The following is a 25,355-nucleotide window of genomic DNA, read 5'->3' as shown; positions in this document are numbered from 1 at the left end:
CTAGGCCCGAAACGTCAGCCTTCCTGCTCCTCTGATGCTGCTTGGCCTGCTGTGTTCATCCAGCTCTACACCTTGTTATCTCTGTTGACCCAAACATTAGCCTGCTCACCCTATAATAATGGGTGGAGAGTGTCCTTTGTCATCTATGGCTCCCCCTTGAGGCAATAGTACCCACCTTGTCCCTCCTACCTGCCTGTACTTCAAGATCTATTCCTTTACCTCCCTCTTTAAAAACACTTCCATCCGTTAGTCCCGGCTTACCTCAGCCCAGAATCCATTGGGCCTCCTTGATGCACTGCCCACAGACCCAGCAGCTCCCACTGCAGAGGTCTCATGCTATGCAGATTCAGAATAGCTGGCAGCTCTGGAAGGTGGAGCTTCCTCCCCAGTGTGTGGTGGAAATCGGACCCAACAACACTCCAGCCTGCTTACAGTATGTTGTGACTGGGAGTTGTGTGGGGGCATTTCCCCAATGCATTCCCACTGCCAGAGATGTTTCTCACTAGTGGACAGGGACTTTGAGCGACAGTCCACTGAATAAAAGGGGGCAGCTAACCATCATATCTAAAATCCCAATTTGAGGCAAGTTACGAAGAAGCAAGCTATAAGGCCGACTTAGATAATCAGCTGGGCGTTTACCAGCTAAGATTGGGAGTTCAATTTAATTTTGTTCTCAGAATGTGGATGGTGCTGAGAAGTTTCCATTAATTAGGCACCTCCGAGATGTTGATGGGACACCTCTTCAAACTGTTACAGTCGTTGCCATGATAGAGTGCCACTATCAGTTTGCTCAGGTGGCTGGATGGCTGGTGTGACGTAACGTGGGTTCAATTCCTGTACCCGCTGAGGTTATTGCGAAGGCCCTGTTTCTTTGCCTGAGATATGTCAATCCTCAAGTTAAAAACACCATCAGTGGTCTCTCTCTCTCTCTCTGTCCATCTCTAATGAGAGATCTGTCTGTAATCTTCTGAGACTGTGGCAATTTTCACTTCCAGTGTTCATATTAGCACTAAATAGGAACTGGAGCATATTGATCCAGCAGCAGTGAATGAGCAGTGTTATATTTCTTAGTCAGGTTGGTGCACAGATTGGAAGAGTATCTGGAGGTGATGCTGTTCTCATGAAATTATGGTTTTTATCTTCCTCGATTATGGAGGTCACAGGGAAAGAGAGGCTGCAGAATGATTTCATACCATTGCAATCCTCAGCGTGCTGCGCTATGTCATAATAAATGCCATGAAAGTGAAATTAAGGGTGAACTAAATGTTTCTTTGTCACACATAGAAGCACTTTCTTTCTCATTGAACAATATGTAATTGCAGAAAGTAACTTCCCACGTGTTCCTTCCAGTCCTCTCACTTGTTTTCTTTTCCAATTATTTACCATTTCTGGCCCATGTTCTTTGTACTTAACACTTCAGGTGTAACAAGACACTACAGACAAAACAAAATCACGACTGGGCTTCTATATGTGACATTCTCTCATTCATTGTCACCTGTGACCTTCCACCAGTCAGTGGACTGCATAATTCTTATTTTTACCATTTCATTTTGACAAACACCAAATCTCTTTGTTTCAGAATATTCTGTACCACAAACTATCAGTAAACTGACCCATTTTTCATTTTTCTATATCACTGCTGATATTGTAAAATCTCTATTACTTTGATTCACTCAGAGTAATTATAAATTATAGTTCAGCATTGATTAAGAGTGTAATTTGTGATGATTAAGACTGATTAATCATTGATAATAATTGTTCTGAATTCCATTAATCATTGTTTAGTGCACAAAGAGTAATTGAACTTATTTTCATGACATGCCTCTTTCTATAACCACCAACTCATTAAAATTTGCCATTTGAAGTTCATCTTAAGGTCTTAGAATGAATGACTAACGAGAGCATTTCCAGCATTTTTATCATTACACAATACTGTGTACTAAATGATGAATTAGGCTTCAAAACAAATGGCAATAGAACATTCTAATAAACAAAGAAGTAGAATTTCTGTTATTAAAACTATTTGTTTGTTGCAACTACCAGTTATTCAATCATCATTTAGAGTATAATTAAGCAGAAAATAACCAATTACCAATGTTATCAAGTTAGATAAAATCGTACTTATGTGGAGACTACTGTATCTCCGTGACAATTAATTACATTCAACCACAGCTGGTTCTTACAACATAAAAATATCAATTAGGTTTTACTGTATTAAAATAGTTAACACAAATACAGAAATGTCCCAAAGAAGAGTCATATCAGACTCAAAACATTAATTCTGTTTTTCTCTCCACAGATACCCAACCTGCTGAATTTCCCCAGCACTTTCTGTTTCTATTACAGATAAATGTCAACTGCAGAGGATGGGAGTTAATGTGTGTGAAAAGCAGAGTGTGGGAAATGGGGAGAAAATGTTTTTGAATATGTAATTTCTTTTAGAAGTGGTCATAAGTCACATGGCACCAGGTTATATTCCAACAAGTTTATTTGAAATCACAAGCTTTTGGAGTACTGCTCCTTCATCAGGGAATGAAGCAGCAGCGCTCCAAAAGCTTGTGATTTCAAATAAACCTGTTGGACTATAACCTGGTGTCATGTGACTTCTGACCTTGTCCAACCCAGTCCAACACTGGCACCTCCACATTTTGAACATGGAGGATTGAAGGTTGCTGCCTATGCAGCCTCTGTGATGTTCTTCAGTGATGTCAAAGGTATCAATTTCTACCCCGGGATGGATCATTTAGACTAAATGGCATATTTCTGTTTTGAACAATTTTATAACTCGTTGAAAATTACTGAGCAATAACTACAAGAAGGAATATGTTTCCCAACTACCAATGCTTTTTGAACAGATCAGTCCATAACATTAGCTCTACAATGATTTTCATTCTCATAACTCATCTGTAGCCAAGAAATAGTTTTTAATTTCTTTCTCCCTCTTGTGTTTCCAATACACAGGTAGTTCTGAAATCTGGACCAGGCACTTTCTTTGGCTTAGCTATTTATGGTGATTACATCTTCTGGACAGACTGGATGCAGAGATCTGTAATGCGTTGTGATAAGTACACAGGAGGAGATGTTAAAGTGCTACGTTCGGATACCACACATCAACCTATGGGAATTATGGTTGTATCTAATGATACCAACAACTGTAAGTTGCATTAAATATGCTGACGCTTGGGTGTCTTTTTTTTTCCCCAAATGGTAATTGAATGTGTTTATACTTTCCATAACATTATTTACTTGCTCTTTGTAGTATTGATGGGTTGTTTCAATTTCTTTAAAGTTGATGTTAAGAACCTACTAGAAATCATGCCAGAGGTGGGCATCTCACACTTTGACATATTTAATCAGTATTTACTTAGCGGGGTTAGGACGGAAAGTGGAGTTGAATGCACAATCACATCAGCCATAATCTTATTACATGGAGAAAACAGCCATGAATGCCTCATCCTGCTCCTAACTAGTAGGTTCTTGTAATGACAGTTGATTCCAATTTTGTCCGTACTTCAGAACAGCTTTCCAGAATGTGAACATTTCCATGCACTACTTGCAGTATTTGTGACTTTTTGGGTTTAGTTGATGCAAAAGAAATCTGGAATATGCTTTTATTCATGTTTTACTTGATCAGTGACAATAACACCTTAATTTGTTTTAAAGCACATAACTTAAAACAAGTAACGTCAAAAAAAAAATGTAATCTATCTGAGAAAAAGAACTGAGCAGATTCCCGGTAGAAGATAGTTTTTTGAAACCATAACAATGCAGTTAACAGCTAAAACATTTGTCCGTGATTTTGAGAACTTGTGTTGCTGATTTATATATTTGCAGACTGAAACATACATAAGTTCTATTACTAAAATCAAAGTTCAAATTTTAGACATCTAAAATAAGGAATGAGTAATTGCATATAGTTTGCATAGTTGTTTTGAGCAGGAATTGTACTCTAAAACTGACTACTTATTGGTAAATGTCAAAATCTTAACATCAATATTAATTTCAGCATATCAAAAATGAATGATTATTCCAATTAAATAGCTTGTATATGCACAAAGTAGTTTAGGTAAACTGTTGATATAACTTGGGTGCATGTATGGAAAAGGTTTATGTTAGATTCAAGATTTCATCTCATGTTAGTGGACTTCACAGTTACACCTATTTACCTGTAATTGCAGTCTGTTGCAAAGCCACATTAAAAATGTTTCCAGCATTTTGGGAAGGAACCTGGAAATTTTTAAATATTACCAAAATATAAAGTTCTTTTGAATAATCTCTGGGATTATTGTTATTGATCGGTAGAATCTAGAGGTTTTAATGCTTTATTTTTGGTAAGCTTCTTTAATAGCAAATTGTGAAGGAGCTCTGAATGAGACTTGTTTTGCTTATTAATAACGACATATTTCAATAGTGACAGGAAATCATTCCTTTTAAACTAGGTGAACTGTCTCCATGCAAGATAATGAATGGGGGTTGCCATGACCTTTGCTTGTTGACTGTCGATGGTCAAGTAAATTGTTCTTGTAGAGGAGAACGAATACTGTTAGATGACAACAGATGTGTTCGTAAGTTGAATTTTCCCACACCTATGCCAAAAGATTGAACAATTTTGGCTATTAACAGTCTATTAAGATAATGTAGTATGTCATGAGCATCTTGGTTTCATTTGATTTATTATTGTCACAGTGAAATGTATTGTTTTGTGTGCTATGCGGAGATATCATACCTTACATAAGTATATCAGGGTAATGGAACAGAATGCGGAAGATAGTGTTACAGTGACAGAGAAGGTGCAGAGAAAGATCAACTCTCATCTATGAAAGGTCCATTCATCAATCTGATAACTGCAGGGAAGAAGCTGTTCTTGAATCTGCTGGTATGTGTTTTTAAATTTTTTTTATCTTCTGTCCGATGGAAGAGAGTATATCCAAATTGGGAGGGGTCTTTGATTAGGTTGGCCACTTTCCCGAGGCAGCAGGAAGTGTAGACGGAGTGAATGGATGGAAGCCTGGTTTTCTTGATGGACTGGGCTGTGTTCGCAATTCCCTTATGGTTCTTGGTAAGCTAGCTAACATTCAAGTTGGATCTTTGTATGGTGCATCTATAAAAATTGGTAAGAGACATTGTGGATATGCCAAATTTCTTTAGCCTTCTGAGGCTTTCTTGACATTCTTAGGCATATTTTTGGTTCTGTTGGTTTTGTTTGAACTTAACATGTTGAAGATGTTATGGAGTAGGTGTATGGGGATGTTGATTTTATCTCAAAACTGTGGTTAGTAAACTAAAGATTTTTCTGCTTCAACTTCTAATTTACCTCTTACAATTCTGCCTGATTCGGTTACTTCTAAAGATCAAATAGTTTTAATTTCATACATCTGGTGCCGTACTATTATCAATGAGGGCCCAGATCTTGTGCTAAATCGGTGTACAAAGACTTAAAACATTCAAGAGGTCACCAGCTGTCAGCTCCCATGGGCTGAAAGAATATACTTGCATGAAATTACTCTGGGGAAATACAATGGAATGGCATAGAGTAACATTTTTTGTCACATGCACTCAATGAGTGCAGTTAAAAGTTTGCAATGTCACCTCTCAGTGTCACCTTAGGTACTGAGTACCGAGGTATAGATGCTTTAGATGTTGTTACAGAATGAAAAAGAAGGTAAGCATGGGAATAGAGATTAAAAAGGCCAGGATGATAATAAAAATGACTACAAAGTACTCAAGTTTTAGAAGCTCTACTCCTTTTCTAACATGAGTCTGTGCCCGCCGGGCTTCAGAACACGAGGCAATGTTACCTCTATACGTTGGCCTCCATCCAGGACTCGCTTTGCTGCCGCTCTGGAACCTGACCCGTGCTTGGTCTGCTCCCGCTTTGGGACTTGGCCTGTGCACTCTGCTCCACGCTCCGGCACTCGGCCTGTGCACTCTGCTCCAAGCTCCGGCACTCGGCCTGTGCACTCTGCTCCCCACTCCGGCACTCGGCCTGTGCACTCTGCTCCCCGCTCCGGCACTCAGCCTGTGCACTCTGCTCCCCGCTCCAGCACTCGGCCTGTGCACTCTGCTCCCCACTCTGGCACTCAGCCTGTGCACTCTGCTCCCCGCTCCGGTACTCGGCCTGTGCGCGTTCTGCTCCCCGCTCCGGGACACAGACTGCGCTCACTCTGTTCATTGTATGTGATTACATACAAATATATAAAAATTTCGAAGCTTTTATCACACAGTATGGTTTCTCGGCTGTTATAACAAACAAAAACAGAAGTTGCTGGAAAAGCTCAGCAGGTCTGGCAGCATTTGTGAAGAAAAAATCAGTGTTAACGTTTCGGGTCTGGTTGGTATGTTCCACATGTTAGCACTTTACATTCTTGAAACGCAGAACTTAACAACAGAAAGGGGAGCAGATCCAATCTCATATGTAGAAGCTAATTTAAAGTCAATGTTTGAAATGAAGTCTTAGCTTAAGGATTTTTAGTGGGTGAGTTTGCCAAGCTGAACAAGGTTATCTAGATAAGGAAACAAGGAAGAGGTGGAAACTACCTGATTCAATCCGGGACTACAGCTACCTATTTTCAAAGTCCAAGTATGTAAAAAATTACAAAATATAGAAACCATTTACTCTTGGTCTTTTTGCAAGCAAAGGAATATTTTGTACCAATATGATTTGCTCTTAAAAACAAATGTTGACATTTGTTTCAGCCGCAAACTCATCTTGCAACATTCACACTGAATTTGAATGTGGGAACAAAGACTGTATTGGATACCATTTGACATGCGATGGAATTGTTCACTGCAAAGATAAATCCGATGAAAAGCAATCATATTGTGGTAAGTAATCTGTTCTGAAATAACAAGGTGTAGAGCTGGATGAACACAGCAGGCCAAGCAGCATCAGAGGAGCAGGAAAGCTGATGTTTCGGGCCTAGACCCTTCTTCAGAAAATCTGTTCTATTTGGTAGAAAATGTGTGCAAGTAGATGTTGGCTTTTACACTCTCAAAATTCTATCAGTAACCAAGACAAATAATCACTGGAGGCTAGATTTTCAGAAGTGACTTTTCTGCAATCTATGACATGTTTGTAAATCATAAAATCACCCCTCTCTTGTCTTGGTCCCATGTACTGAATGCTATCAAAGTTAGCCTCTGTTGTCATTTATCAAACCTAGCATCTCAAATAAGAGCTTATTCCTTTATATTGTAACTAAACTCGCATACAAATATTGGAACATGGGGTATGAATTGAAGGTGTGACATGGTCTAATAATATGGTTATAATAAAAAAAACACTCCATATTCATTATAGACAACATGTAATTGATAAATTATTGCCTTGATAAGGAGTTGCCAGTGTTCGACTGGAGTGGACAAGATCAGAAGTCACACGTCACCAGGTTATCGTCCAACAAGTTTATTTGAAATCACAAGCTTTTGGAGCGCTGCTGCTTCATTCCCTGATGAAGGAGCAGTACTCCAAAAGCTTGTGATTTCAAATAAACATGTTGGACTATAACCTGGTGTTGTGTGACTTCTGATCTTAAATTATTACACCATTAGTAAGAAAATAAAAGTATAATTAATTAATTTTCCCATGCATTTTGTACGTGAAGACCATTTATACAATACTCTGCAAAAAATATTTCATTTCTGTCAAAATGGGAGGCCCAACGTTTCTACAACTGACATTTTTATTTACAACTTGTCTTCAAATGACACCTTTCCCAAAGTTATGATATCCCAAAGCATTTTCCAGGCAATGTGGTTGTTTTTGAAGCGCATTCAATGTTGTAATATGAGATACAGAAGCCAATTTGTTCATAACACATGGGTTATGTAAACAGAAAAGTGCTCATGATTATATAATTTGTTTTAGTAATGTGGTTGAGGGATAAATACTGGGCAGGATACAGTGGAGAAATTCCAGCCTTTTTTCATGACCGTGCCACAGAATGTTTCTCATTTCCTTGAAAAGGCAAACAGAGCCTCCATCTAGTATTTTAAAATGCCACCTCTGACCAATGAGTGTTCCTTCTTACTGCATTGGGCTGTCACCCTACTTTGTATCTGGATTAACATGTGATAGACACATCGCACAGGTAATCCAGTGGGCTATCATATTGCACTAGACAATGGAGGACAGCCATTGGAGAAGGAGAATATGTTGCTTACGTCAAAGTCTACAATGAGATTGAGGATTGAGAATCACAATTGTGAAATTAGAGAGGGATAATGCAACAAAGTCACTGCCACAAGGATGTCATTATTGACTTTGAATAGTGCTACTTCATTACTATAACAGAGGCAGAAGTCTCATTGGAAAGGTTAAAATGTCAAGTTTGCAGATTTAAAAGGTGACAACACATTCAGGGACTTTATAGAAGGAAGGCAAGTATGAGATGTGGAGATGTATAGCAAGGGCAAACAGGCCAGCACTGCGGGTAATGACAGCTGCAAAGGGAAAGTACCTCAGAAGAAGAACCATTCTTTCATCAGTGAAAGAGTGGTCAGCAAATTAGTGGAAATGAAATTAAAACAGGATTAATTGAAGAGAAGAGTAAGAAAGAAACTGCAGAAAGATACCAACATTAGTTGCTTTATTCAAATTTATTGCTTCAAAGCGTTATAATAGCAGAAAGAATGGATTATCAAATTTTTATTTCTTTCATCTGATTGTTATACCTGAAACCTTTCATGGATGAAAATAACTTTTATAAAGAAAGAAACATAACCTGCTTCCATTGCTATCATTGTTGATCTATAGATTGGGTATGTATTGTGAAACTTATTAGGAATAAATGCAGCTATCTGCGCTGAAGTGACCATTCTTTTTCCCAAAGACATCAAAACTGAATAAGCTTCAATAAGTTTGTATTTCCTCTTTAATTCATGTGTATGATAATTTCACATACTGGGAGATGAAATGTTACCCTATATTGGAAAGACAATGGAGCTAGACTGCCGAATATGCACTCAACTATATTTTAACAGTTGCTTTTGAGCAGCAAAGTCGAGGGAAAATTAATTTGGAGTCAAAACAGGAGCTAAAACTTTCTCTTCCTGCCTGTTTCTCTAAGCATCTTGGAATGCATTGACTGATGAAAAGGCAACTTGGTAATACCATCAATTCCCAAGGATTCAAAGTTATCTGCAGTCTCTTCTGGCTGTGGATACATGTCAACAATTAAAGAACTATTTACACAGGTCTAAAATCTAACACGCTGCAGGTCCTAAGCGCTTTTAACTGCATGTCCTTTCTGTTTCTCCCTGTCCAGAGCAGACAGTATCCCGTTTAAACTTATTACCTGTGCTTGTGTGTATGTGTGTGTGTGTGTGTGTATGTTTGATGTTGCATTTTTGTTATTTTTTTCCACATCATTAGTAAGTAATAAAATTCCTCTTTCTTTCACTCAAGAAGGCCTTGGTAATTGGCTGCTTCATTTTCCGCTGAACATTTTTTAATTGAAATGTGACTAAAGGAGTGATTGTTAAAAACTGGTGAGCCAGCTCCCCTTCTCACCTCATTATAACAAAAGGCAATGTACTCTTTGCTGATGAATGTTCACTCAGGTAAACAAATGCAGCTGCTTCAGTTTCAGCTTTAAAAATGTTATTTCAGTAGTCAAGAATGGAAGAAATAGGGCATCAAAGTGTTTGCATCAGTTTCAAACATGAATGTTTTAACATTTCCTGAAGATTAATTGCAATATTATGAGCGAATCTCATCAAATGCAAATAAATAAGCAAATGCAAATAAATAAGCAAATGCAAATTGTCTGAAATGTCAGACATCTAAGCACTTTTGTGCCTGAAGCAACGCAATCACTCCTGCCATACTATTGCCCATCAGTGTAGCTGCAGATAAAAATTAACATGAGATGATTTCATTTACACATAGATTAAATAAACTGCCTATCTCCTGATGCATTTTACAACCAAGACAAACCACATGTTTTACAGCTTCAAACAAAAAACAACCTTGATAGCAGACTTTAATGTTATATACCTACATGACAAGGTGACATAAATTTGATATCACACAATGTTAGTTGTTCAGGTGAACAATAGGTTCCACATGGAAACAGCAGTGGCTATCATCTTTCAAGCTAGAATTATTTATTGATGTAAAACATTTTAGCTCAGCATCAACAATTTAGTTGAACATCAACAATGTTAGAAACACCCAAAGGAAGACCATACTAAAATGCATCGTATTTTTTTTAAAAAGCGTTCAGAAAATGATTTGACCTTACAGGATTGGCAAAAAAGATTCATGAGTTGTAAAGGCTTATGAAAGCTGGAATTCAATTCCCAAAAGTCAATAGGACATTAATAAGTTATATTGCCTCCAAAAGAAATTGTAAAATCTCTTTAGCCACTCTTATCCCTGACCTGGGCTGTGTGTGAAGAAGTCATCTGAGTGCTGCAACACCAACTCCCTATTGCCTCACACTTCGCCTTTTCCTGGTCACCAAGCATCAAAGCATCGAAATATATGCATTGCAAAAGAAAACATAAAACAAAATGATCCAAATGAAAATGATAAATCACATAATTTTATGTTGCCTACATAATTTAATGAATTATTCATGCATTTTTGCATGTCATACTTGTGTCTTTGCTTGGTAATTTGCTTCAATGTAGTGCTGCCCCAGTGGTTGAACGCTGCTGACTTTCAGTGAAGGGGTCTGCAGCTGGCACTGGAGGACAATGTCAAACAGCTCTGAGCCTTAGATATTGGAATGCATTATTAGCATGTATCTCAGCAGTGTGTGCTGGCTGGTTGGAAGTCAAGAGTAAGGGTGTGGTGAAGTAACAGTAGTGGGAGAACAGATGCTGTCTTTTTCAGAGAGAACAGTAGGTCTGCACTCTATAGAGTTAGTGCTGCTCCATTGTGGTGGTGCTTCAGCAATCCTAGTAATCTTTTGGAGGACAATTTGCTAGGCTGCCCTGAAAATCATTTTGCACACTGCAATTCACAGCCACAGTGACAACATTTTGAGCTTGCATAGTGGCAAGATTACCTTACATAACTTCAGTCTGAGCTTCTACTTCAGCCCCACATTTAGGTTGGAAACTGCTTATGTTGTATTTGTACAACTTGAAGTTTAATTTGGCATTTTGTGTGTTAGGAAGAGGGAGACATTGTTTTAGTTTTATTTTAAAATTGTTCTTGTGGGCTTTGCACTGAGAAGTCTAGAGGCCTTTTTTTTACTTGCATTTTGATAAGGTTTTACAAGCATTGAAATGAAGAGATTGGTGTTTGTAGTTTGCAGCATTAAAGAGATAGGAAAAAAATTCTGAGCTGTTGTCTCATGACAGGGATCCACATAGACATGAAACAATCCAAAAGAGTATCAGCCAGTCTGTATATGCTGGACAATGGAGGTCAAAATGTTAAACTCTCCAGTAAGAAACCTGGTAAAACTGCTGGAAATTGAGTTTAGGTACACTTTTTTTTTTGCTCTGGAATTAAAGTAGCAGTGAGCTTAGTTCATAGAATCCCAATAGTATGGACGCAGGCCATTCAGCCCATCCAGTCCAACTGACCTCCAAACAGCAGCCAACCTTCCCTATCTTTGGACAGTGGGAGGAAACCAGAACATCCAGAGGAAACCCATGCAAACATGGGCAGAATGTGCAACCTCTACACAGTCACCCATGGGTAGAATCAAACTCGGGTTCCTGGCACTGTGAGGCAGCAGTGCTAACCACTGAGCCACTGTGCTACTTCATTTTGGGTTTGTTTTGCACGTCTCAGTGAAAGATGTCAGCTGAAAGATATAAGTGTTCGGTGAATGCACAGAACTTGAACAGAAGTAAACTAGTTGTAATTGTGCCAGTCTGAGCCTTGTGTGGAAATAGCAGTAACTTTTTGTTGGATTGGGTGTTTGTAAGCACATTACTTGGGTAAAAGCATAGTCTGTGTTTTAATCCTTTTCTGGTGTTTGTGATGAACTCTTTCCAATCTTGTTGGCTAGTAATAATATCGTTTAGATGTAAATGATAATTCCTTGTGGATACGTTCAGTAACTGAGCCCCATAGTTAAAAATAAACTAAGTTTATGGTCTATCAAGCCAGGTTCCATTCTGAAACCTAACTTACCCAGGATTATCATCAGCTCAGATCACAATACAGTAGAAACTGAGCTTGCTATACATATGTTGCATCATAATTGAGTTCACGAGTACAATGATGGTGTTGGCCATTATTCTTATGCCTGAAATAATAAGCTTCAAAGTTTAAGCAACACCCTGAGTCTTGTGTACTTGTCTCCTCAACACTTCTTGACAAAGACGATATGCATTCTGGTATACTTCTTGATGAACCAAGCCTTGTACATCCCCACAAGCCCTCTTTGGTACCCTGTATCATGGAAGTGCTTTTATGAGGCCTTAGAGATCCTAGTAATGTCCTGCTCCCTGTTTTCCATCAGGGTCTGGACACAAAAGTATATCTGCTCCCATCAGCTTAGCTCCTGCTGCCTTGCATTATACACTAATAAATTGCATTAATACACTTTGCTGTTTCGTTCAGAACAATTTATTTTATTCTTATGTGAGTGGTGAGCATTATTGGCAATTTGTGCTGATCTCTAATTGTCCATGAGAAGATGGTGGTGAGCTGCAGGACGGCTGGAAAGGAAGTTCCAGAATTTAAATCTCATGACAATAAAAGAACAGTGATACAATTACAACTTACGGTGGTGTTTTACTTGGGAAGAAACTTGCAGATGGCAGTATTCTCATGTGATAATAGGCCTGAGAATGGGCAAAAATGGGTTGGCTGTGCTAAAAGCAACCTATGTGAGAACAGAGACAACAAGGTGTAGAGCTGGATGAACACAGCAGGTCAAGCAGCATCAGAGGAGCAGGAAAGCTGACGTTTCAGGCCGAGACCCTTCTTCAGAAATGCATTTCTGAAGTGGTCGGGATGGAGCAGGAGTGGGCCAGGGTGTCCCGAATGGAACAGTACCTGTGGAATGCTGGTTACGGCATCCCATTGGTGGCTCACAATCCTTTGGATGTGGAGGCTGATGGGATGGTAACTGAGGACTGGGGGACCCTATCATTTTTTTTGGGAGGGAAGAGAAGAGGTGAGGACAGAAGTGTGGGAAATGGTTTGCACATGGCTAAGAGTCCTGTCAACCATGGTAGTAGAATCTTTGGTTGAGGAAGACTGTAGGAATTGGTGCATTTATAATGGATATCCATAGACAGCCTATCCCGGAAATGGAAGCAGAGATGTCGACGAAGGGAAGGGAGGAGTCAGAAATAATCCAGGTAAAGGTGAGAACAGAGTGGAAATTGGAAGCAAAATTAATAATTTTTTCCAGTTCAGAACAAGAAAGGGAAGCAGCAAATGGTGACATCATTGATGTACTTGACAAGGAATGTTCCACGTACCCCAAAAAGAGACAGTCATAACTGGGGACCATACAGCAACCCATGGCCAACTTCAACCTGAAGAAAGTGTGAGGAGTTAAAGGAGAGGTTGTCCAAGGTGAGGACGAGCTCAGCCAAACAGTGGAAGCTGGTGGTGCCTAGGAACGGATCAGTCCTTTTTTCTAGGAAAACGTGGAGAGCCCTGAGACCACCTGGTTGATGATGGATGTATAAAGGGATTGCATGTCCATAGTAAAGATGAGGCAGCTAGGGCCCGCAAACTGAAAATTCTGAAACTGACGTAAAGCATCAGAAGAATTGTGGATATAGCTGGAGAGGGTTTGAACAAGGGGAGAACAGAATCATGTCAAAGTAGGAAGAGATATGATCTGTGGGGCAGCACCAGGCAGAACCAATGGGTCTGCCCAGTTTGCAGATTTTGGGGTGGAGAAGGTAGAAGTGGGGTTGGGAGGGCTACGATCTGGGAGGATTTCAGGAGAAGATCCCCAGACGAGATGAGGTTGATGATAGTCGTGGACACAATCACTTGATGCTCAATGGTGGGGTCATGGTCCAAGGGGAGATGGGAGCTGCTCAGCCTCCGCAATGTAGAGGTGAGTACGCCAGACAACAACAGCACCACCCTTGTCAGAAGGCTTGATGACAAAGTCAGGATTGGGTCTGAGAATCCAGTCAGTTCAGAGGGAGCTAGTCTTGAATGAGTGAAGGGGTGCAGAGAAATTAGTGGTGAACAGATAGATGGAGATGGAGTCCGGAGAGAGAGATATGACAGCGGTAGGTAAACAGGAGATTGTAGATGGCCTGCCAGGACAGAACAGAAGCTTCATAAGTGATAAAGAGAGCTGAGGGTTGCAGAGAATGGGTATTCTGTACTGAAAGTAAACCAAGTAATGTGGTTAAAAAAAACCTGAAAGTGGGTGGTTTTACTGGTGTCTTGTTTAACATTTCCCTTTCAACCACTACTAAAAGCAAATTAACTGATCATTTATCTCACTGTTTTTTTTCTAAAATCCTCTTTGTATACTATGGCTCTTTCAATTGCTGATATCACAACAGTAATTACATCTCCAAAGCAATTTATTGGCTTGCAGGACTCAGATGTTTATTAATGCGCTCTGTGAATCAAGTCTTTTATTTCTCTATCCACCAAAATTAAAATGTTATCACCTTGTTAAAGCTATTAATTGGAAATCAATATTATGATTTCCCAACTGCAATTTTGTAACAGTTATTGCCTGCATGACACCAGGCTGTTGTAAAATTGCTTCCAGTTAAGGTCTTTCAGTAATTCTGTTGGTTAATTCAGAAAGTAATTGAGTTTTAATTGCCAGGAACATCCTCAAACTCGACTGAATAACATAATCTCTGTCAAAACATGAAAGGGATGCCGATTAGTATCAGTGCTCTTGCAGGAACATTAACCTTATTTATGAATGGTATACGGCTACCAGGATGAAAACATATTTGAATGTCCTACTTAAATAGATTCATGATATACGAAATCCACTTGAAGAACTGTATTAACATGCAATAATGCAATTTTTTGGGTGGGGAGAGAGAAAAATATTGGAACTAATACACTTTATTAACTTACCCCATGATTTCTACTCATGAAAGGAAAGCCACTGTTAGTGGCTAAAAAGAGATTAACCAGGGAGATTTACCAGCAGTCATCAATTACAACTAACTTGAAGGCTTATCAAAGTGAGTGATTTGATTAAGTCAGATTTTCAGCCATAACACAGACCAGAAACAAAAGGGTGAAGAGGTTAAGATTTACATAGAAGAGGAGAAAGATCCAAATTCATTGGAAACATTCTCTCCCCAACCCCACCTAATAATGCAGATAGGGCAGTTGGTTGCACAAGAAAATTGGGAGAGCAGTTTTAAGTCACCGAATTTTGAAATGATCACAGACAAAAAACACAGTTCCCGTTTTCTTGAGGGAAATAATTCAAAGTGTGATTGGTGAAGTTAAAAGAGAAATATTCCAATTAAACAACTGTCTAACTTTGTAATATTGATCACTGGATGCATTGTCTAATTAGACACATTTTCCATCAGTGTGATCAGTTTATCATCTTACTCTTTCACTTTTGCTTCCCTGGTTTCTTTGCATCAGCAAACAGGAGTTGTCGAAAAGGCTTTAAGCATTGCTACAATGGCCGTTGTGTGTCCAATGCAAAGTGGTGTGATGGCGTTGATGATTGTGCTGACAACTCAGATGAAGTATCTTGCAATAGTAAGTATTATGTTGGTGTTGCCAGCCCTATTTGCACTGGATAGTCTTTTGAATAACTTGGTCAGCATTCAATTAGCATAAATTAAATATTTATATTACGACTTTAGTAATTGTTTTTCTGATGGATGTCTTCCTGAGTTATTAGAATCCATTTGCCTTTCCCCAAGAACAGTACCTTCAGATAAGAAAGATATACTTTGCTGCCAATGTTACCTTCCAAAAGTTACACAATTGGATTCCTGACCTCTTGCATCCCATTTTGCTGCATTAAAATCTTATACTAATTCCAAACAGTTTGCAATCCAGTAAGTTATTAGTCAGGATTTTCTGAATGTTGTATGTTCCAACCATTAAAAAATTAAGTAACTTGAGTAACTGAAAGTTAACTTATGAGCATAACTATGCTGTCCTGTCATGTCCTGTCTACGTATTGCAGATTCTACATGCACCACAGCTGAGTTTCGTTGCAGAGATGGTACTTGCATTGTCAAATCAGCACAGTGTAACCAGGTGATAGATTGTAATGATGCTTCTGATGAAACAGATTGTGGTAAGTTGTAAGCTTTTGGCAACATTTCAGTGAGTTCTGCTGTAGGCATTTCACAGAAAGTGTGTGCAAATTCATTGGCCATTAGATGTAACTGGAAGGTATCATTTGCTAAACTACAGTTTTCTCTTCATGAACTTACCTGAATATTAAAAAAAAACTGTCTGAAAGCATCAAGTAGATAATAATAAGTAGTGAAATATAATACGTATTTTATTAATCAAGTGCAAACAACACTTATCTTGATTCATTAATTTCTATCAATTTTACTTCAGGCAACACAGACTGTGCTGGTTTCTATAGAGTTGGAGTCAAGGATACAAATTTTATAAAATGTAATAGCACTTCTCTTTGCATCCTCCCATCATGGATTTGTGATGGTTCCAATGATTGCGGTGACTACACAGATGAATTAAATTGCCAAGGTAAATATCCTTTGTAATTTGATTTAAGATAAAATTAACAGATGAACATTAGGACTTGAAAGTTTATCATCATAAACCCCCCAGCACTGGCAACACTGAGGAAATTATACCAGTAACATTTTTAGCGCTTTATTACTATGCACCATCAGATTCTGATAAATAATTCTGCTGCTCACCACTGATGAGAAATATTGATTTTTTTTTGTTTTACCTGGGGGTAAATTTCACCATCACAGCATGGCCAGTATACTGGCTGAATAGATTTTATATCCAGCCTGATTTTCATTTTTGTTCATTTCAATGTCAGTTAAAATCAGGAACTCCTCTTTACCAATATTTAAACAAAAACATAAAGTGCTAGAAATGCTGAGCAGATAAGGCAACATATGTAGAGAAGAATAATCAGAATGTTGTTTCGATGAACTTTCATAAGAACTAGTTTACAAGTCAAATGGAGGGAATGCAAATGCATATTCTGCATCCCAGATTTCCTGTGTCTATTATTGCATGTTTTGTTTTCAGTCGCCAAGACATTTAGCTCTGTAGTTTCTTTACTAAAGCTTCCTATCTCTCATTCCTCTTTTAAGACTCTGCTTATATTCTATCCTTGCACCTAACCTCCTCATTGTTTATCCCAATTCTTCCTTTCTCGGCCCAGAGTCAATTTTTCTCTGATTTCTCTTTTGTTAAACGCCTTGGGGTATTTTAGCACATTGGAGCACTATAAATATTGGTGGCTAATGTTAATGACAATGTTAACAATCCCTGTGAAGGCAGGGGGTAGGTATGAGCTCCTCCTCCTCATTTCAAATTAGGGTAAGTGAAAAAAAATATAATTATTGGTTCTTAGGAGGTTTACAGCAACACTGAGAAAACCAATGACATGGCCTTTGTAGAATCTTGAAAAATAGTTATAAGCTTGCTGTATGTAAGCTCCAATTTGACAACATGAATTTTAAAATGGGTGCATTATATCTATTTCAATATTGGCTACTTAAACGAAGGGTGGAATTACGCCCTCCTTGGTCTGACGAGAATAATCATGAGCATGATAAGTAAATAGGGCAAAACTAAAAAAATCTGCTTTTAGATGTCAAGAAAAATGTACCCAATTTTGCCCTCTCATTAAAACCCAGCTCGTTCTGTCAACACCGCACTTCCAATTCTCCTCTCTTCCATCAAGAAACTCAACGGAGCAAAAGTTTTACTGACATCACTGAACTGGTACCTGGCAAATTGTATTGTCAGCATGCATTGCAATTTGTGGAATACTTGTGCTGTCCTCTCGATTCCCTTCACATGGAACTGCTTCTTCTGCATGAGGTGGTGCCTCCTTGGTCAATTGGCATACTCTTCCTGGACACTTCATTCACACAACTTGATATTAACTTTGATCATCACATTTTGTGACTTTCCTTTTAAAAATGTGATTTAGTTTACTGCAATGAAATCCACTTTCACCTGTCAAGTATGTTTGTTACAATTTTTTGGGCATACTACAATGTCTTATACTTGTTAAAACCTGAAAGTTATTGCTGTTGTCTGCCATCAAAGAGAATGACAGCATGCAGCTATTCATATTAATAATGAGCAGCCGGTTATATGAAGAGCCTCAGAGACTATCCTGTAAATGCATTATTAAGAAATGTATGAACATTAAATAGATGTGCTTTGAGAATTGGGGTTGTGAAAATTCTGAAGAAGTGATGTCTTGTTTTAAACATATTATGATTGACATATTTAGAAAATGGGTCCCAGAACAGACTCTTTAGCAAAGCTAATTTTCTTTTTTTTTCATTATGTAGACACAAGCAGCATAGTGGTAGCTTCTATTTATTGCTCATAAAGTTCATATCTTTCTCAGATGTATCTAGCACCAGTCATTTTTCATCAGGTAACAAGATGTTCATAACGTGCGTGGATTTTCAAAATATTTCTCATGTGCAGATAAGTCATTGAAAACAGCATTTATAGAACCAATAGATAACAGAGTAGATTTTTAAAACTGTATGTCTAGAACCATTAGATAACAGATTAGATTTTGAACAGTGTGAAACTGAATTGATAGGCCCCAGGAATTTATGGAAATTGGTTCTTGAGCTTCATACTTAGCATGGACTGCAAGTGTGATCACCTGCATTACCAAGCCTAATGAGTCATTGTGGGGTTTGGAGGAAAGTGTAACTTGTTATGATTTCAGCTAATGTCATTATTATCCAAGTCAGGTCCCAGACTCAAACCTGGCTTGGCAGATCCTATTTTGTTTATATTTTGATTTTAACAAGGTGGTCTTTCACTAAAATGTAAAAACACCATACTGCATTTCTGTTTATCAGGAAAAAAAAAGGTTCTTATGCAAAAGAACGGAAAATGAAATAGAATAAACCAAACTTCAGGGGAAGCAATGGCCTAGTGGTATTGTCGCTGGACTATTAATCCATGAACTCAACTAATGTTCTGGGGATCTGCCTGGATTCGAATCCTGCCAGGACAGATGGTGGAATTTGAATTCAATAAGAAAAATCTGGAATTAAGAATCTACTAATGAATTTGAAACCATTGTTAGAAAAACTCAACTGATTCACCAATGTCCTTCAGGGAAGGGAATCTGCCATCCTCACTTGGTCTGGCCTAGATGTAACTCCAGACCCACAGCAATGTGGTTCACAGCTGCTGTTTGAAATGCCCTAACAAACCATTCAGTTGTATCAATTGCTGCAAAGCCTCAACAAAGGAATGAAACCAGACAGACCACTGGCATTAACCTAGGCACCAAAAAAGACAACAGCAGAAACATTCCTGTCAACCCTGCAAAGTTGTCCTTACTAATGTTTGGGAGTTAGTGTCAAAATTGAGAGAGCTGTCCCACAGACATTGTCACACTCATAGAATCATACGTTGCAGACAGTGACCCACACACCACCAATACCATACCTGGTTATATCATAGTCCACTGGCAGGGCAGACCCAGGCAGAGGTGGCAGCACAGTGGTATGCATGCAGGAGGGGGTTGCCCTGGGAATTCTCAACATTGGCACTGGACCCCATGAAATCTCATGGTTACAGATTAAACATGGATAATGAAATCTCCTGCTGATTACCACGTACCATCCTCTCTCAGCTGATGAATAGGTATTCCTCCATGTTGAACAACACTTGGAGGAAGCACTGAGGGCACAAAATGTACCCGGATGGGGGATTTCAATATCTACCATCAAGAGTGGCTCAGCAGCAGCACTACTTAAAAGCTGGTCAGGTCCTAAATGACATAGCTGCTAGACTGGATGTGCAGTAGGCAGTGAGTGAATCAACAAGAGGGAAAATATATATTTGACCTGATCTTTACCAATCTGCCAGCTGCTGATGCATCTGTCCAAGACAATATCGACAAGAGCAACCACCACATAGTCCTCGTGGAGATGAATTCTCTTCTTCACATGGAGAATACCTTCCATTATGTAGTGTGGTACCATTGTCATGCTAAATGGAACTGACTTCTAACCAATCTAGCAACTTAAGGGCAGCACGGTGGCTCTGTGGTTAGCACTGCTGCCTCACAGTGCCAGGGACCCGGCTTCGATTCCACCCTCGGGCGACTGTCTGTGTGGAGTTTGCACATTCTCCCTGTGTCTGCATGGGTTTCGTCCGGGTGCTCCGGTTTCCTCCCACAGTCCAAAGATGTGCAGATTAGATGCATTGGCCATGCTAAATTGCCTGTAGTGTTGAGGGATGTATAGATTAGGTGGGGAATAGGTCTGGGTGGAATGCTCTGATGGCCAGTGTGGACTTGTTGGGCTGAAGGGCCTGTTTCCACACTGTAGGGATTCTATGATTCTATTCGATTCTATGATTAAGACTGGGCACCCAAGAGGTTCTGTGGGTCATTAACACTAGCAGAATTGTACTCCAGCACAATCTGAAACCTCATGGCCTCAGATACTAAAGTAGTCGATGTTCAAATGCAACAAGATCTGGACAATGTCCAGGTTTGGGCTGACAAGTGGCAAGTAACATTCATGCCACACAAATGCCAGGCCATGACATTTTCTAATAAGAGACAATATAACCACTCCCTTTGACATTCAATGGTGTTACCATCACAGAATCCTCCATTATCAATATTCTGGGGGTTACCATTCAGCAGAAACTCAAGTGGACTTGTCATACAAATACAATGGTTACAATAGCAGAGACTAGGAATACTGCAGTGAGCAACTCACCTCCTGACTCCCCAAAGCCTGTATACCATCTACAAGGCACAAGTTAAGGGATGTGATAGCCCAGTGATATTGTCACTAGATTATTAATCTGGAGACCCATCTAATATTCTGGGGACCTAGGTTCCAATACACCATGGCAGATGACGGAATTTGAAGTCATTAAAAATCTGGAATTAAGAATCTAAAGATGACCATGAAACCATTGCCAATTGTCAGGAAAAATCCATCTGGTTCATTAATGTCCTTTAGGGAAGGAAACTGCCATCCTTACTTGGCTCGGCCTGCATGTGACTTCAACCCTACAGCTGTGTGGTTGATTCTCAACTGCCCTCTGGACAATCAGAGATGGGCAATAATTGCTGGTCTGCAGTGATGCCCACATCCCATGCATGAATAAAAACAATGTTAGGAATGTGATGGAATACTCCTCGCTTGCCCAGACAGATGCAGTGCCAACAACACTCAAGAAGATTGACAAAATCTAGAACAAAGCAGAACGCTTGTTTGACATCATAAGCATCCATTCCTTCCATTATCAATGCAGTCACAGCAGTGTGTGTTATCTACAAAATGCACAGCAGAAATTCAGCAAAGATCCTTCAACACACCTCCCAAACCGATGATCATTCCATCTCGAAGGATCAGGACTGTAGATACATGGGAGCACCACTATTTGCAAGTTCCCCTCCAATTCCCACCATTTTGACTTGGAAACAGATCATTGTTCTTTCACTGTCACTGGGTCAAAATCCTGGAATTCCTTCTCTGAAGACATTACAGGTCTTCTTACAGCAGGTGGATTGCAGTGGTTCAAGAAGGCAGGTTACCACCAGCTTCTTAAGGGCAACTAGGAATAGGCATTAAATGCTGGACAGCCAGTGATACCCACATCCCACAAGTGAATAACAAAAACATTCATATATAAATGTTTCATGACTTAAAAGACATGGTAAATTGCAATTCCATTTATCCCAACAGCAGTCACTGACAATACTCAATCACCAGTAAGAATTCCATTCTCAATCACAAGGATTTAACTGTGACTTCAATTTTTAATTTGGAGAATCTGATCACCTCTTCCTTGAACCTTCATACAACTGAGCTTAGATTTTCTCAGCTTCAAATAACTCCTTCAAGATTTTAACTAAACACTTCTGGCCTGCAACTTTAAAGTTAAAATCTTTACACTGAGGTATCCTATTTCTTAATAGCTCTAAAGCTTCTTTCGGAGCAACTCTTTTTACACATCCAACTTCTGTCAAGTTTTCTACAAAACTGCCAAACTGAAAGCTAAGCAAAAATAAAAGAAAAAGTCCATTCTGGAAATTTTTACATGAAGCCTCATGCACCACTGTTTACTTAGTTTACTCAAAAACAAAACACTACCAATGAAAACTAAAACCCATTACTTTCTAGGAAGCTTCAATCTCATACTGTGTTTTAAATTAAACCACTGTGGCACCAGAAATACTTACAAGTTAATTCACTAAATCTCTTAATAGGTACATGCCACAAGTTCAGAATCCAAACTCTAAAATGAATGATACTGAAGTACATTTAAATGACACACTTTAAATGACAAATTGCAGCCTCTGTGTTTACAGATGTTTTTCTTACAGACTTTACATTTCAATGATAGCTAGAGATGGCAGATGAGGCTGTGTAAAAAGAAAGTGCAGAACAAACTATAAAATCCTGATCAGGCAAGATCTCATTAATTGTGAAAATAAGTCCATTGTTCGTAGAACAATATTCCTATAAAAAGGACCCCATGAATCTGTCTTATCATGTTATAAAATGATGCTGTACTTTCTCCCTTCAATTCATGGCACAAAGGCACTGCTAGAGCAGGGTGTATATTGACCATTCAGTTAGCCATATTAATCAACCAGTCAATTAAATTGAGTCAGTGTTACATTTTTACAGGTACAGTACAATACTGTTTGCTGTAGTCTGTCTAGCCACAGGAACATGAGTACCATGAAAATTCTGAACCTCTGTGGTGAAAGATCTCTGGCTAAATCATGAACCTATCCTTTTATTTTCTTGGGTGTTAATATTTTATTGTATATTTATTTATGTTTTTTTTAACATGGTTGAGTGCTTTGTGATATCTTTTGTTTTAGTAAGTTGTGGGATTTCTGAAATACTAATTAAATACTTTGTGGTTCATTTTTTTCTTAGCTCACCACAAACTCAAATGCAAAGAACATTACTTTGCATGCCCAAATGGACGATGTATTCCAGCTTTTTGGATATGTGATAAGGAAGAGGATTGTGAAGATGGAGCAGATGAATCCCATTGTGGTATCCACTCTCTCATTTTAGTTACACCTAAAGCTTTGTTAGGTTACAGTTACCGTTCAGTGATGACATTTTTAACAGAGTCAAAAGATCATTTTGGTTCAAGTCAAGCTCTAGAGATTTTGAACACAAAATCTTGGCTGACAACTCACTGTAATACTTGAGGGATCCCTTCCCTGTGAGAGATGCCATCCTTTGGTTGAGACCTTATATTGTCTGTCATTTTTACTAAAAATCAAAAATCCAGTAGCATAACCCAAAAATAGCCAGGGGTTCCTCCGACAGGTCAACACGTATTTCTCAATCTGGATCATTAATGAATTGTCACATTACTATTTGTGGCGTTTGCAGTGCAATACTATTTCCTACTTCAATTTTCTTTTGGTGGCAAAGCCCTATGGGATGGTTTGAGGTCATTTTTTAATTCACTCATGGGAGTGTATGTCACTGTCTGGGTCAGCATTCATTGTCCTAGTTGACCTTGAGAAGGTGGTGGTGAACTGCAACAGTTCATGTGCTGTAGGTAGATCCTCAATGCTGTTGGAGAGGGAATTCCAGGATTTTGAACCAGTGACACCAAAAGAACGGTGATATCTTTTCTGGTTTCATTGTTTTTTAGATTTTCTAATGATAGTTACCACTGAATGGCTTGATAGATCATTTCAGGGGACACATTGTTTAGGCAGAATTCCTTCCCTAAAGAACATTATGACAATGGTAAGGCAATCAATACTGATTTCATGGTTATCATTAGATTTCTCATTCAAAATTCTTTTCTTAAATTCAAATTCCATCACCTTCCATGGCAGGTTTCAAACCCAGGTGCCAGAACATTACTGGGTCTCTGGATGAATAGTCTAGCGATAACACCACTGGGTCTTCATCGTCCCCATGAAAGGCACGATACAAATGCAAGATTCTTTTTTTTTTCTTTCAAATGTCTCAGTAAAACCAGAAGATACATCACAGTTACACGGATATACAGGTTTAAAATAAAGTGTTTGGTTTTCTTGAATTGTTAACTGATTGAGTAGTCTGTAATTTTATTCGTAAAAATTATATTTTTGATCTTTAGAAATAGACTCTTCGGATCAATCGACTCTTAATCATTCATTTTATAATTTTGAACATGTTGCTGTTTCAAGGTCCAACACATTATGTTAAGCTCAGTATTTTTCCTTTACATTTCTTGCTTCAGTGTTAAATTACATATTTAACTTGGTCTCTGATACAAAGGAAAGTTCAGATTTCCTAGATGGACAAAAAACCTTATGGAGAAATATGACATGTAAAAATTATAGCCAAATAGAAAAGACCATCAACAAAAATTTATGGTGCATTCCAAACACTACTGGAGCTATTATTTGCCTTCTGGACAATAGCTTTTAACATTGACAAGGTAGCAAGAAGACAGGGAGTTTTAAGTCTATTAACTAAACACCCAGTTTTAAGAGTTTACAATCTCAGATGTAAATTTTACGACATGAATTACAGTGCTTCAAGATGATAATTCAATGATTATGAAAATAAATCTTGCAATTTTCATTCCTGACAGACCCAGGCTGAATGAAGCATAACTTTTAACAAAATGAGCGCCATTAACCTACTACAATCTAGCAAAGCATTAAATTGATACTAACATTACATTTGCCTTTGTTCACAGATTCCTTCTGTACATGGGATCAGTTTGAATGCCCAAATCACAAATGCATCTCTAACCATTGGGTCTGTGATGGTACGGATGATTGTAGGGATGGTGCTGATGAAGCAGCTTCTCTCTGTGGTAGGTTTTCAGTTTGGAATTGTACAGGTTTCATTATTGTTGTCTGATATCAGCTCATATCTAACAGAAATTTTAACTCTTGTGATCCCAGTTGTTGTTTAACCAGTTTTGAAATGTAACCTGAGCAACATTGTCCAGTTATCTAGTTATTAAAAATATATTTTGCTCATCTCCATGATTCTACTAAATCCTGTAAATATCAAGTACACCAATGATATTGGGAAATCTCACTTTGATTTAAACTCAAGTCCGAAGTTTTCGGTCACTTAGTCTATGTTAAATTACCAGCGACATGTATTCTGGAGTCAACTCCAAATTGTAGTGATAGAACTTTTTGTTCTTTATTTAGTTGGGTGGCGGGGTGGCAATCCACATGTGTGGAGTTGCAAAAGAATATATTCTGAACCAGGGAATTGCATTTGCTTTGTAAACTTAA

The 25,355-nt window shown here is 38.6% G+C and overlaps 1 protein-coding gene across 1 annotated transcript in view; it reads left to right on the top strand.

Annotated features, from left to right (window-relative positions):
- LOC109911043 (low-density lipoprotein receptor-related protein 1-like) overlaps positions 1 to 25,355 on the top strand; it is a 1,753,343-nt gene that overhangs the window by 1,454,485 nt on the left and 273,503 nt on the right. Inside the window, exons 44-51 of the mRNA XM_048599379.1 lie at positions 2,966 to 3,154; positions 4,440 to 4,565; positions 6,697 to 6,825; positions 15,521 to 15,640; positions 16,077 to 16,190; positions 16,463 to 16,612; positions 23,017 to 23,139; positions 24,800 to 24,919. Of these exons, the coding sequence (XP_048455336.1) occupies positions 2,966 to 3,154; positions 4,440 to 4,565; positions 6,697 to 6,825; positions 15,521 to 15,640; positions 16,077 to 16,190; positions 16,463 to 16,612; positions 23,017 to 23,139; positions 24,800 to 24,919 (1,071 nt within the window). The remainder of the gene's footprint in view (positions 1 to 2,965; positions 3,155 to 4,439; positions 4,566 to 6,696; positions 6,826 to 15,520; positions 15,641 to 16,076; positions 16,191 to 16,462; positions 16,613 to 23,016; positions 23,140 to 24,799; positions 24,920 to 25,355) is intronic.

Source organism: Rhincodon typus, chromosome 7 (genome assembly GCF_021869965.1).
Source record: "Rhincodon typus isolate 14 chromosome 7, sRhiTyp1.1, whole genome shotgun sequence".
NCBI classification, from domain to species: domain Eukaryota; kingdom Metazoa; phylum Chordata; class Chondrichthyes; order Orectolobiformes; family Rhincodontidae; genus Rhincodon; species Rhincodon typus.
Note: the sequence above shows the minus strand (reverse complement) of the source record. Positions and strands in the feature narration are given on the sequence as shown.